At 40.0% G+C, this 14,954-nt stretch overlaps 1 protein-coding gene across 2 annotated transcripts; it reads right to left on the bottom strand.

Moving 5' to 3' along the window:
* Positions 1-3,491: 3,491 nt before the first annotated feature.
* On the bottom strand, positions 3,492-12,741 carry arsh (arylsulfatase H). 2 transcript variants are annotated; one of them, XM_022190251.2, is made up of 11 exons: positions 12,636-12,741; positions 11,922-12,077; positions 11,629-11,750; positions 11,423-11,545; positions 10,472-10,674; positions 9,201-9,421; positions 7,674-7,810; positions 7,281-7,418; positions 6,975-7,134; positions 6,587-6,708; positions 3,492-4,186 (listed from the first exon to the last, which is right to left on the bottom strand). In XM_022190251.2, exons 1-11 carry the CDS (start codon positions 12,638-12,640, stop codon positions 3,777-3,779), a joined length of 1,797 nt encoding a protein of 598 aa, XP_022045943.1. In that variant the 5' UTR covers positions 12,641-12,741; the 3' UTR covers positions 3,492-3,776. The 2 variants fall into 2 exon arrangements, with proteins under 2 accessions (XP_022045943.1, XP_022045944.1); XM_022190252.2 differs by having other exon boundaries at positions 11,922-12,033; positions 12,636-12,728.
* Between the last annotated feature and the right edge of the window lie 2,213 nt (positions 12,742-14,954).

Here is a 14,954-nt window from a genome sequence, read left to right as displayed (position 1 = left end):
ACCTCAGCCAAACAGAGCAGTAATATGGCTACTTACTGGCCACAGAAACTCTGCCCCCATTTTTATATATATAAATAGATGAGACTTTTCTTTCCTTCCCACAGTTACAAACGCATACTGTGTTTGTTGGTCTCGCTTGTGAATCTATTCACACATGAGGTGGCACAGGCCGTGATCTGGAGATGGTTGTTTGGGTCAGTTTGAAAGGATAGACTTCACCATTTGAAAACACATGTGGTCAAAATATCTCAGTAATGAGTGGGTTGCTCTCTCCAAAGCTCACTAATTAGCATGTGTTTTCTCTACTGGTGTGAGGGTGAGTGACATGCTGTTACTTGTCTATTGCTTGACAAACAATAGCTTATCCACCTACCTACTGGCTTTCTGTGAAGCGTCTTGGGTCATTGCTTAAGTTGCAGGATGATGGTTGCAACGTTTAAAGTTCAGTATACCTGTGCCACTCTATGACCCATTCTACTGTTGTCAAACCTTACAACCTCACTGTGATGACAAAAAAGCTGTATGTTTTGTGTATGTGTCACATGGTAAAATGTTGGTGCAATATTTGCGATTTTTGGACAGAACCATGTGTGCATATGTTTACTCCTGCCTCCTGTCTGCAGCCTAAGCTAGGCTAATCACCACACAGCTTCAGGCATATGCTTAAAGCAAAAATATTTCTTTAATTTCTAGACATGAGAGAATCAAAGTCATCTGATGAGTTGTAAAAAATAGAAAACTAGCTGCGTTAAAAGAACTGAACTTGAGAAAGCAAGTGCAATAAACTTCAGGCATTAAGCTGAATCAACTAGTGACACGGACAATGGTTACAGACAGACTGACAGACTTTGAAGAGTTTGTTATTCATCTAACATTGAGAACTTACACTCAGCTGTTTTTCAGGCATTTTTAATCAGAGTACATAGATGAAGGAACTAATTCATTATTAACCTTTGTCATGGTTACTGTTGTTTTGACTAATTTGTGAGTGAAATAACCACAACTTGATTTATAATGTATTACAGACACACAGCAACTTAACCATATCTCAAACTACACAAAAGCACAAGTTCCTTGGAAGTTTTAACTTTCTAATGCTAGAGCAATCGAACTCTGCTTAAGTCAAATTGCACCATGCTATGAGAATTCTAAATTAAAAGTACATATCCACATGGAGTCAACTAGAAAAGATAAGCCAATTTGACTCATTTGCTTTATGATATTTTAAAATGCATTTACTTTTTCCTGACTAATCCTTAATCAGCTTATTGTTGATGTGGTGTACAGATGGTAGAAGCGTAGGCTGCAAAAATGAGGCAGCAGTTGAGATGAAGAAATCTGAGCAGAGGGATGGAAAAGATACTGGACAGACGGCAGACCGAATGTTCTCTTGCTTTTCCTCTAAAAGAGTTCACAATTTGATCGATTGAGTGTGTGTATTTGACATTTAAATGATCAGTGTCTGAATATTTTTCAGATGTTAAACACAACAAACATCTCCTAGGCTTGACATCGTCATTGAATTTAAATGGTAATTGAAACTAACTGCCAAGATGGAAAACATATTTTCCCCAACTAAGACATCCCGACACAGCTGGTAGACAAAGTTGATTTGACAAAGGTTCTTGGGTCTCTAACAACCCCTATTCTTAGCATCATTCAAACTATGGACAGAATCCCTCCCATATATCAAAAGAAGGAAAAAAGCAACAATGAAACAACATCCCCATAGCTATTAGTATTTGTGACACAGGAGAGCTAGTTGGTGTGTGTTTAAGCTGCCGTGCATTTTTATCTTTTCAAGCTGTATGTGTGTTGATGTGTCAAACAGAGGGTTATAAAAATGCTTTATGGCATCCCTTGAAACACTGACCTTTACAGAAAGCCACTGATGTGTTCAAAACAGCATGATATACTATGCCCATGTGAGTGGGTGAACATGTGTGTGTGCATTTAGGCCTGTGCACACACTCATGTTTTCATGTGGTTACGTGTGCACATGGTTGCATATATGTGTGTGTGTCATGATGTACAGCCAGTACCATTCTATCCCACCAGCCATCATTAACTCTGATGTACAGCCAGATGTCGTTATGTATGGTCGACTGCATGATTTACTGTTAGACACATAATGGACTGGCTACTGTAATGAACTTGCGGAATGTTTGATGTACGGGTCTCTGCTGGAGGGAGAGAAGTAAATACTACGACCGTGATGGCAGCGATTACAGTGATGATGATGATGAAATTTCACTCCTCACTTACAGATGCTGGTGCAATTTCTGGAGGGAGAGGAGGAGCAAAAAATGGAAGGACAAAAAACAAGGAGGAGGAGGAGATGAAGGAAGAGGAAACAGAGAGGAGGGAAAGGAGGGAGAGCAATTATGGGCTGCTGCTGTAGCAAACTTTGATGTTTTGACAGTCAGCCACTGCTGCAGGGAGACAGTGTTGATGATGATAATGAATGGTGATGACACTGATGATGGAGAAGTTCACACAGTCTTTAAAGTCTTTTATTGCTGAGGATCTGTCAAGCCACAGGGTGTCAAACTAGGTCAACCCTCCACCCTGGCATCCCTGGCGTCCTTGAGCTGTGCAGTTCAGCAGTTAGGCTCTTGATCTTCGTGAAGGGGTGTAAGTGGAACGAAAAGAAATCAGTTTGCAAGATCAAATTGTGTTATTATGTCACCCAAATTACACAGTGGAATGGGAAGGGAAGAAAGAAGTCTGAGGTGAGTATTTCGGAGGATAATTGAGGAGGGGAGGGGCGGAAGGAAGACGCGAAGAAGATGGAGAAGGACTGATGAGGAGAAGAAAACACAAGGAAAATGTCAAAAATAGTAACAATGGGAACTGGGAGGTAACTAGGGGTAAAACATGTCATGCTGTGTAACAATACCTAAATGCGATGTACGTTCTATAATGCTTTTGCATTTGTGTACCCAACACTTACTGAGCAAATTAAAATATGCATATGACTGATAATTAAAACTACACAGCTCACAGTGACAGACCTATAATCTTATTCTCACCCCTTTCTCATCTCTTTCAAAGCTTAACTACAACTTACCATCAACCCAAACACAGTCTAACTTTGCCCCCTAATGGTGCACGGCCTGAACTACCTCATTGAGGACTCTGGCATCTACGATCAGCTGTACTGAACTGAAATGACAAAGGATAAAGACAAAGAAAGCATTTAAGTAGCTCTAAAACCCTTATTGTAAGTCTGAAAGCAGGCATATTAACAAAAAGACAAGCTGAAGACCATTGAGAGCTCAGGTGGAAACAACAATCTATCCTCTTTAGCTTTCCCCATTCCCCTCACCCCAACAGGTCAATCCCTGAGCCTGATTCTGCTGAAGGTTTCGTGGCATCTTTGTTGCGGAAAAGGAATCATTGCATAAGGTCTTGATCTGACTGTGAAGTTTCTTGAGATGTGAGTCATGTCTAAATAGAGCTGAACTGAGTTTTAATGAGAGAAATGAAGATTTTTGCTTAAATTACTTTATTATTGCACCATGTATGACAAGCACGGCAGGATGTTTTTCCAGTACAAAACAAGAGCACCAAGAGACACTTTTTCAATGATAAATGTAAACAACAGAATGTAGAGGCAGCAGAAAGCAGATGTTGAACCTTTTGCTGTTTGACTCAGCAGTAATAATGTAGTGATAATTCCAGGTAGCCACTTTTTTTTGGACAGGCATTGTAATTTAACTTAGACAGGAATACTGTTGTATAAAAAGCTCTTTTTACTGGAGGATTTTTTTTGTCTATAATTGTGCTGTGTCCTCTTTGCACCCACAGAATGGAAACGTCCCACAGCAGGGCTGAAGCCAGGGTCTCCACAGAATCTTGCTCCAAGTCATCTGGCTTTCAACGCCCTGAGCAGCTGTGCTGGAGTGTGAATGAGCGTCATCAGATGCCTGTTCATTTGTGAGGGTGCTTTTATGTCTCTCTACAGCTTTGGCAGTCTGCTCAAGTATTTCGGCGAATCGCGGCTCCGTATCAGGGGTCAATGGGCGAGACTCTGATGGATCATGAAAGAGGTCGTACACCAGAGGTGGGGTGTGGTGCGTCACGTGTTCTCCATGACAAAGACAAACCTTAGTGTCATAGCATCCAACAGCTCCCGGGGGGGAAAAGTTGGGAGTGAAAAAGTGCACCTTGAAAATAGAGTCACCTGGAGGGAAACAGAAGACACCCAGTGAACACGTACTCAGTATAAAGAGGCAAGAAAATCATACGCGCTTATGTGTAAATTAGTGTCAAAATGTAGTCAGATGTTCATCTCGGTTACAATTACAGTCAAACACTAAATCTATTTTAACTAATAATACACAAAATCATTGTGTTATTCTTGTTGCATACATCATTTAAACAATGTGTGCAGGAAAATGTGGCACCTCAGCTCATATAAAACAGTTAACCTAGAGTCCATGAATGAACCCATATTGTAGGTGTGGGTTGGAAATATGACTTATAAAAACATCTTGAGTTTGCACTTTACAAGAAGCATCTGCTCATGTGAACCACATTTCACACAAAAAAGGGGATCTCAGAAGACTTGCCATCAATTATGAAGTTATTATGAAATTCCAAAAAGTTGAACTGGGATTACAGAGCAGTCTCAAAGAGTTTAGATATGAATCAGTGCACAGTTAAATTGTCTATAAATGGACGGTTAGGATTAGTGCAGTTCAGAAGGTTAACTAGGTACAAAAAACAGGCTTTTCTGTGAGGAGTTTGCATGTTCTCCTTGTTGCTTTGCACCAGTCTCTCTGGCTTCCTGCCACAGTCCAAAGGTTAACTGGTGATTCAAAATTGTCCATAGGTGTGAATGTGAGCACGCTTAATTGTCTGTCTGTGTTGTACTGTTGAGTGACTGTTTAGGTCAGCTGGGATGGACTCCAGCCTCTCCAGAAGATGTATAGAAAACAGGCAGATGGATGGAAGGAAGGATGGAACACAAAATAGAAGGCCAGAGTAACAGATAAAAGTTTTAAGGAATGTCTGAAGCTGGCCAGTATCTCTGGTCTGCCAGAAGCAAAGAAAGATTGGTCCCGCTTAGATGGAGGATGGTTGTGTGGTAGAGCTTTCAGGAGAAAAAGCCGCTGCTCTCCAATAAGCATCGCTCCGCTCCTGAAGTTTGCCAAGAGGCACCATGACATTTCACAACTCTGCCGGCAAAATGTTTTTTAGACCAATGAAAATGGGGTTAAATTGTTCTGGAAAATTGAGCAGCATTGCATATAGTTTAAAATGGCATATCTAGAAACATAAACCCAATGGTGAAGAACGGTGGAGGAAACATCACGATTTGACGCTGCTTTGCTGCTTCTGTGTGTGGAACTCTCACCATCATTGGGGGGGAAATTAATTCCAGAGTTAATCAGTGATGCTACAGGAATGAAAGAAAGACTCCTTCACCTTCTGCAGTGTCTCACTAAGAGCAAAGATCTTAATCCATTCGAGATTCTGTAGAATGACCTCAACAGAAGCTTCCTGAGAATAACTCTGAACTGAAGCAGTTCTGTAGGAATATTTGGTCCAAAATTCCTGCTGAATCCTGATCCACAGCTACTGGAAGAGCTTGTGCAAGATTATTGCTGCCAATACTTTGACCACATATTAAAATCAAGAATTTACTTACTTTTTTTCATAAGCATTTAGAATGTGAAATAGGAATGTTCAATAAAGACATGAAATTTATAAATATTTATTATGAGCTTAAGTACTTTGTTTGGTTTAGATGAGATAGATCAAATAACACGTTATGACCAATTAATGCAGAAAAGCAGGAAAATCCAAAGGATTAACATTCTTTTTTACACTATCCTTCTTTAATTTCCTAGAGGTTGGTTTTGGTTTCTAAGTTTGAAATTTGAGAGGCAAAATTCATTCAGACTGCTGCACCAAGCTTTAAGAAATGTGTTTTAATGTGCCTCGCTGTAGACATGAATCCTTTCAATACTGTATGCTAATATTCAGCCTACATTAAAGGATGATAATGACATGTATATATCTATCTATATTTTGTGTTTTAGGAACAAAGATTGACAGAATAGGTTGTTAGTTACTGTTTGAATATGTATGAACCATAAAGGTGGTTTTGACTTTCCATCCTTTTGGGTATTACTTTTTTTGGATAAAATACAACAAGAATCAGGACTGTGGATTTAATAAGGACTCAAATTGAAAAGCAGAAGATGTGGAGTCTCTCAAGGGAATTCTCATTTTCATTTCCCGGCAAGCATTTTTCTGGTATTTTATTTTGTTATTCAATTTAGAAAGAAACGAAAACCAACATCGTCCTATAAACGACATCTACAGAAGTCAAGACAGAGTTTCACAACAATGTTTCACGTTCTAACACATACTGTATGCATAACGTGATTTCCAAACTGATACCTGACTGTAGTTTTTCTTTTTTCCAGCTCTATTTTATGTTTATCTATCTGAATGTGAACTAGATTTCGGTTTTACATCACTGCTTTCTAAGCAGGAAAATACCATAGGAAGGTCACATATATTTGTCTGATAGAGAAATAAATACATTCTGTGTCTACGGGTGTGAACTTACTGCCTGGTGGATGCCAGCGTACTGCGTTCAGGTAGATGCCACAGTAATGAAACATGAATTCATGCTCTGATCGTGCAGCTTTCCCCTCCAACAGTGGCATTAGATTGTAGCCATCCAGTTGTCTGGGATAAAGGCACAACAAAAAACAGAGGTGAAACTGCAACCTGCATTTTACTTTAAACTACTGTGAGTCTGATTTATAGGAAGCAGAGAATGAGTGATTTTTAGCCCAGCAAGAGTAACTGAATAACATGCATTCGACAAATACAGAAAGTTTTTAACCTTTCCAAAAAAACAAAATGAAAAAAAACTCTGTTGGAAGGAATGCGACTCGGTGAATGAAGGTGTACAGAATACAAACAAAGCTCCCATGTCAGTGACTCTGTACCTGTCTGGTTGTGTGTCCTTGGCTAAATATTTCAGTGTTGGGTACAGATCCATGAGGCTCGTAGGTTCATCCACCACTTTTCCTGCTGCTAGTCTGCCAGGCCAGCGGAAAATACCAGGTACCCTGATGCCCCCTTCCCAGCCCCCCATAGCCTTCCCACCTAGAGGTGAGACAACATTTATCACACAACACAAAAATCTGTAGAGCAGAGGAGTGGGATTTTAATGTTCCTGTTAATAGTAGCTTTGAGATTTGAAATACCAGAGAAATTTCTGAACGCCTACACATACCTAACACACTGTTTACCTTTATAGATGCCATTCCAGCCTCCTTTCTGGCCAGTTTGCAAATCAGAATCCTCCAGGTGTCCACCGTGGTCGGATGCAAAGTACATGAGAGTATTGCTGGCGAGGCCGAGGGAATCGACTGTCTCTGTTATTTTACCTAGAAAACAAGATGGGTTGGTTAGAAAACAAGATATGAGTGAGTTCAAACTCCTCTGACTTTCCCCATTATTACAGGACAATCTCCAGTTTGTTAGAACTTGTATCTTACTTTTACATATTTGGCCATAATTTCAAGTACTTATAAAGCAAAATGGTGAAGTCAGTCACTGACATCCACTAAACTAGAGGAGGCTGTATAATGTTAACCAATGCATCCACATATTAACACATTCCCTTTACAGTCCACACTCACCAATGATCCAATCCACTTCTTCGAGATTGTCACCGTAACGACCATGACGACTTTTGCCGGCAAAGGCTGGAGTTTTGAACATTGGTGTGTGGATGTGGGCCAATGAGAAAAAGAGGAGGAATGGATGATCAGCATTCCTAAAGAGAAGAAGAAAAGAGTCAAAAAAGCTCTCTAACCAGCCCATGTAAAGTTCCACTCTTTGCATTGATTAAACCCCTAAAAACTCATCTCGGTTTATCAAAATTGAACATTTTGGAGTATGATTTCATGAAAATAACCACCTCAAGCCTGTTTAGATGTAGCTTAACATATTTGCCTCCTTTACTGTGCGTAAATTTTGGAACATGCAAGTTAGTCGCCGCCTCTATCTCCACCCACCCCTTCACCACTCACTTGCAGATCAAGCACACCTGTTCACCTCACTCTACACAAGTTGTAATACTGGGGTCATGGAGCAAAACATGTTTAAGCTGGAAACTGTTGCTCCGTTTAATCATGTTTTCTCTGATCAAATCATCTCTGATTTGCCTGAAAATGTCATAGCAGAAAATATGGATGCTTAAAAAGACGCTTGTGTGTTTTTTCTTTTATTTTTTGATTATTTTTATTGCTCATTAACCCACTTTGAGCACTTTTTTTTTTTTTACACATCGAAATTTCTGGCTATCTGGTCGACTACTATATTGTCATTCAAACATAACCTCAAATTTCAATGCACAAATAAAAAAAGTCCTTAAAATAGGCAGACAATAAATTCAAAAATAAAATGTATTTGATATATCAAGTTGAAATTTCACAGAATCCCTTTTAAAAATCCACAGTTTATGATAAAAAGATCAGATGGTCGAGCAGAAAGCTGTTGTTGATTTCAGATGGATTAACTCCATTTTGCTTTGCTCACGAATCTTCAAGACGAAGAAGTGTACACAGTTGTTGACAAGCTGAAGCATCAGTATTTACTATTGCTCTCTGAAATGTCAGTAACGTAATGTTAAGGGGATAGAACATGAGCCTTTGGCTTGACTACAGTATCTAAATCCTATTAACGTGTTGCTAGTATTAGATAAAGGTGTGTTCACATAGGTATGTGATCCACCATATAAGCCACCTTAAAAACAAACCTATTGATTATTTGAGGCCAATTCTGTAAAGACTTAAGAATGGAATACAGAAATGAAAGTCTATGGTAAACATTTTCCATCTTTTGATCCAATTTAAATAGTAAGAATAATTTAGACTAATTCTGGTCTTATTTGAAGATGCAACTTTAAAACTTAAAAGTTCATTTTCTCACCATAAATTATAAACATTATACAGGATCAGTCAGCACCACATACATGACAAGAGACAATATTTTAAATAAGATCTGGCCAACTCTAACCACTCAGCAGTCCAACCACATGAAAAATGCTCCGATTACATTACTAACGTACAACTACCCAGAAAGGTTTATGAGTGTTATGTCACTGTGTGCTTAAAAAAACCACGTGTTCAAAACAACCTACGGTTTTGCTCCTGCTTTCCTACCTCTTTATAAAATTTTGTGCTTCTCCCAGCAGTCTCTGGGGCAGCGTCTCCACAGTCATTGGCTGTTCGATCACTTCTTGGTTCCTCATGATGATGCAGTTCCAGGTTGGCAGAAGAATAAAGGGCACATACCACACAGCAGTTGCTAGGATACAAAGAAAGAAAAGTGGTACCAGGAGCCACAGGCTCACTTCAAAAAGGCCACACAGACGGACACACACCTGAAAAGACAGAACACAGACAAAAAACACCGGACTTAGACAGACTGGTCTTTCCCTCACTTGTAAGGCTACTCCTAACAGATTACGACCTCCGGTATCCAAAATGTAACAAATCTTCCACCAAAATAAATTAAATTGTGGTTAATTGGATTTGACTGCATAATGATGTCAGACAACCACCTTATAGCCTATATACAGTGGGACACCTTGTTAGATTCTACCACAACGCAAACAAAAATATATAAAAAAATAAAAGAAGTGCACATTTCATCAAATCCTTTCTGACACCATTTCAGGTATAATTCCCTCAATCACAGTATGTGTTGCAAAGCTGTTCTTGCTGCCACTTCATATGACCATCTGTTTTGATGTTAAATTCATGTGCACTTCCGTGATGCCGCCACTAGATGACATTACAAGCCAAAGCAGTTATTTATTTTCACTGAGTGCAACAAGCAGCACACTGTGTCCTTCAGTAACACATACAGTGAAGCATTCAAACTTAGATCTAAAAATAGTTCATCAGGCATCCTATGACAGGGACATCATTATCCCTGCAGGGCACTCGGCTTTCTGTGGTTCTTTGACTCATTTGTTTGTCCTTGAACAAACTGTTTGTTTCAAGCTTTTCTGGTTGGCGCTACCTGTGGCACAGCTGGTTCCCATTTGTCCTATAGGTGCCTACTATCGCCAAGTCTTCAATTTTAGTTTCGACGTTACGCTCTCTACTAAAACAAGTTTCTGGCTAGCGTGCCTCTGAGTTTCACAACTGCAACTTCTGTCTTTTTTCCAACCCTTTGGCACATGTCTAAGACATTACACATCAGCAATATTGCTTTGGGGTGAACGGCACAACAACTCCTTTGTTTTCCCTGTCTTTCTCATCATCTGGCAGCGGAAAAATTTTGTTTTTATTTACTACATTTTTTAATCGTAGACTTTTATTTCCTCATACTGCATGCCTAGGAGTGTATTTTTCAAATGTACCCTGGCGTGATCCTTTCTGTGGAAAGGAACATAAACTATAAGCTGACACTAAAACACGCTTACCAGTGTGACAAGGCCAACTCCAAGCACCATGGTAAGCTGTTCGAGTGTCTCCTGGAGATCTGCCAGCACATCACGGCCCTCTCCAGGCACACAATCATTGAACAAGGTGAATGGGAGGCCGTAGAAGTAGCTGAAACCATGCTGGTTCGGATGATGACAGTGATCCCCTCTGTATTCACAGTTCACACCCAAGTGCCATTTACCTACAGGCACACAGAGTGAAAAAGGGAAATATATGAAGAACTAGACAATCAAAGAAGAAAGATGTGAAGCTGAGTACACATGAACCTTTTCCTTTTACTATCCTCAGCATCTCTCCTTGGACAAAGGAGTGCATGCCGAATTAAAAAAAACATTTCAGGAAGTTTTCATGTGCTGCTAGTAAAGTGTACACATGTTGATGGAAACTGCTTCCTGATGCACAGTAAGGTTTTATCATCTTTCATTTGTACTTGAATGAATTGTATTTGACTGTACACGACTGTTAATCAGCCTCATAATGGACCCAACTGTGAGTAGTGAGATTATGTTGTGACCAGCATCAAGCACCAAGGTCTAACAACACTGAGGCTGAGGAGTCTGTGTTGTCTTCACAAGAAAAGCAAAGCTGTGCTGTGTGAAGGACAGATACTATTATGAGTTTGTATTTTGTGTTACTGTCCGGGTCAGACCGTTGAAGCTCTACCTTTTCAGCTGGAATATTTCCTCTGCATTTCTCTTCTTTATTATTCATCGGTACTCATTTGTTCTTTAATAAATTACAAAGACAAATACTGTTGCACCTTGACTGTTTTTGCTACAGCTTATCCAGATTTTCCCCAACAATAAGCACACACTACATTCTACATGTATACGCTGTATGTAAACAATGTGGCCAGATATGAGGTCTATGTGATGGCGGGCCTGCTGAAATGTTTTAGGTCCAAAGAATAAATGATGCCACTGTCTCACCCACTAGGCCAGTGGTGTATCCTTGTTGCTGCAGCCTCTTAGCGAAGGTGGTCTCGCTGGGTGGCAGCCCGCCCGAACCCGCAAGGAACAGCACCACCTGGACACGCCCCGTGCTGCCCATCCCTGGTCAACAGAAACACACGAGTGCAAAAATAAAATGAATGCACAATTTTGGGGAATCTGTGTGATTTTGGACCGACTGCTACCTGAGCGGAGTGCATAACGGCCCGTAATAAAGGCGCTCCGGCTCGGGGTGCAGAGGGGTGCAGCCGCAATGTGCTGGGTCAGCTTCACCCCCTCAGAGGCTAGTCTGTCTATGTTGGGAGTCCTGCAGAGACAGAAGAGGTGCAATAAATAACCAGAGTAAAATTTAAAAGAAACGCACAACACATCCAGATAGACATAACCAACCAAAGGGCTGGATGAAGGTGCTGATAATGGAGTCAGGAAACAGACTGACGGCTGAGCTGAGCACAGTAACACATTTCTGTCAACTTACCTGATGGTGTCGTTACCATAGCAACCGACATCCCCAATACCGAGGTCATCCACCATCATCAGCACAAAGTTGGGCTTGTTGCTCGCCTCCTCCCCTGCGACACAACCCCCTGCTGTCAGGAGCAGGGACAGAAGAAGAGGTGCCAACCAGGCAGACCTCAGGACCAAACATTACAAGTGATTGAGTCTGGTATAATTACAAAGCAGATTAAACAGCCTGTGCTGAAAAATTTCTTGATTACAATCTTTGGTTTTAACTTTCCAGCAGGGACAGTTTGCATACTTCATATTGTAAAATGGGCTTCACACAGCTAAAAGCTTTTTTTTAATAACCCTGGAGAACTATGAGTTACAGTTTGTATGATGGCTGTGGCATTTCATGGACCAAACAGCTAGGCTCTCCTTAATGAAACTGTGACTCTTGTTAAATACTTTTCAAAATATTATGTTGCAATAATGTCCTATGCTGTGCAGGGACTTGGCACTGGTTAAGCAAACAGATAAAGTTTAAAGGTCTAAGCTTCATAACTGCACTAATTACAGTGCATCATGAGCAAAGTCCACGCTGTCAGGAAAAGGAAGCAATGGCCACATTTAATTTGACCTCTTAATTAAATTAATTCAGTAATTTTAAAAAACAGATTTAGAGCAGCAAAAAATGCATGCACAGAACTGCTTCTTAGATAAGCAGGTAAATCTTTTCAAGTGGACTCACCTCATACTGAGACAGTACAACCGTACAACACTCTGCTGCACTCTTCCTGTTCAGCTGCGTCCAATTCAAGAGGACGTGCCTTCTACCGTAATGTCTGGATAAGGAGCGCAGTGCATTTACCTTAATGTATAAAGCAAAGGCACCACAAAGAAGGCTGCTCACTGAAACTCCAGGGTTACCTGCAAGGCTTCATTTCAAGAACAGGTTATTGGTTCACGTGAACTGTTCAGGAAATTTAGATCACTGACAAACAGTTGCGGTTAATGTTTGTAATGTTGCTGCAGCTGTTAAGGTCGTATTTTCATATGCAAATTAGCTTTGTGCCAAACTGGTCTGACTCCAGTTGTAAACTGTAGGTAGATTCTATTTCCTCCTCCCTTTCCACTGTCTGTGTGTAAACAATTTTCAAAGCCCACTTCACAACAACAACAACAACAACAACAACAACAAGTGTTTGCCTTTCAGTGCATTTGCCATTTGAATAACAGTTCTCCTTATGTACCCAATACAATTACCATTTATCCAAGTGTATTTCCCCTTATAGCAGAATGATAATAAGATGTAGCCAGACCATTCAACCATGCTATGTGATAGATAGATAGATAGATAGATAGATAGATAGATAGATAGATAGATAGATAGATAGATAGATAGATAGATAGATAGATAGATAGATACTTTATTAATCCTGAGGGAAATTCAAATAGGGGGTCTGGCTGTGCAAGAATAGTAACAGACTTTTGGTAGACTTTTGGCTAACTTTGTAGAAAACATATGGCCTTCCAAAACCTGTTCCAGCTAACTCTGTCAGTCCATCACTGGACCGACATAGAGACTCAGACAATGTTCACACTCACATTCACAGCTACAGACAGTATAGAATCACCATGTAGCTGCCCATGCCTGCCTTTGGACTAAGGAAGGAAGCACCCAGAGGAACAGATTCTGCCTATAAGCCTTTTCTTGTGAGGCTGCTAGGATACTATAAAAACTACAGGCAACATTCACAGTAAAGCTGCTGCAAACTGGCCTGAGGCTTCCCACATTACTAGCCAGAAGTGCCACAGATCCAATTTGAGTGTGAAAATCGAACCATTACTGGCCAAAATGCTGTCTATGGCAAATACAGACTGACACGTATCAGTCATGGCAAAGGTAACCAGAAGGTTCTGAGAAGTTCAGCACTGCAGGGAAATTCTGGTGACTAACTGTTAGTGAACACATTTGCCAGTAGTGGCAAACTTCCCAACTTCTCATTCAGTGCATTCTCTTCTGCAAATCACCTACGAGTTTACTCTAAATCTCCTGCAAACATTTTGCTTTTGTAAGAGAGCCCTAGCTTTTTTGCACTGATTATAGTGATGTCTATGGAAAAAACATTTATTGTGTTCTTTTCCTGCCATTGGAATATCCATACTCAAAGGTTACTGTTTGAAAATTAAGTTTTTACAAAATATTTTTTGGTGCTCTTTAAAAGGAGGGGTTTAAAGTTGCAGATTTAATAGCAGCATAGGTACTTTTACAAAAATAATGCTGATTTATATAATTTAATCTTGTCAAATGTACTATATATCAGAAGGAACTATCATCTACACAATTTCTCAGATGGATATATTCATCACTTCGTAGATTGTGAGTTGTGAATGTAGTTAAAGTTGAGTTAGTGCAAATGGTTTTAAAAGTCTTGATAAGTTAGAATTACAGATAAGAAAGAAGTTCTCTTATACATCAATGTCTTGCTAACCATCTCTGCTTGTATACGAAAAGCATTAGCACTGTTTTTTGACGTTTGAGTGATGCTACTTAAACTGCTGCTGTCAAAACACATTCCAGTAAATTTGAAAAATTACGCTGTGGGAACATTTTTTAAAAAACAGACAACTTTTACTTGTAAGGGAGCATTTTTACCATGAGGGGCAGGTGGTTTAAATTGTTGTTTTGTTTTACCTCTGGTATTTTTCTGAGTAAGCTCATCCCACAGATACCAATGCAGCTGACTCTGATTTGTCTCAATCAAAGATAATTCTGTATGACTCACTTGGAATCAATAAACTGCATTAGTCACTACCAGGTCTCCACAGTCACTCTCAGTGCTGGCTTTAATTAGATGCTTTACAGTTGGGGAGGGGTGTAATGGCTTGCGGGTATGAAATGAATTTGTGCACATGTACAGGCGTTAGGTGTGTTTGTGTTTAGCAAGAGCACCTTACGCAACTTGTCACATTTTACTCCTGAGGACTTGATGAGGCATCGTTATGCACCTGTCAACATCAATCATTTGCGAAGGTGGAACTCGCGATGTGAGTTTCCTCCTATAAA

Source organism: Acanthochromis polyacanthus, chromosome 14 (assembly GCF_021347895.1).
Source record: "Acanthochromis polyacanthus isolate Apoly-LR-REF ecotype Palm Island chromosome 14, KAUST_Apoly_ChrSc, whole genome shotgun sequence".
Taxonomy (NCBI): Eukaryota; Metazoa; Chordata; class Actinopteri; family Pomacentridae; genus Acanthochromis; species Acanthochromis polyacanthus.
The sequence above is the reverse complement of the archived record's forward strand: the minus strand, read 5'-3'. Positions and strand labels throughout refer to the sequence as shown.

What these genes read in the sequence shown, in the direction of transcription:
- arsh (XM_022190251.2), bottom strand. An exon ending in TATGGTAACGACACCATCAG is followed by an intron (nt 11,751 to 11,921) that starts GTAAGTTGACAG and finishes CTGTCTCTGCAG; the next exon opens with GACTCCCAACATAGACAGAC. An exon ending in ATACACCACTGGCCTAGTGG is followed by an intron (nt 10,675 to 11,422) that starts GTGAGACAGTGG and finishes GTGTGCCTGTAG; the next exon opens with GTAAATGGCACTTGGGTGTG.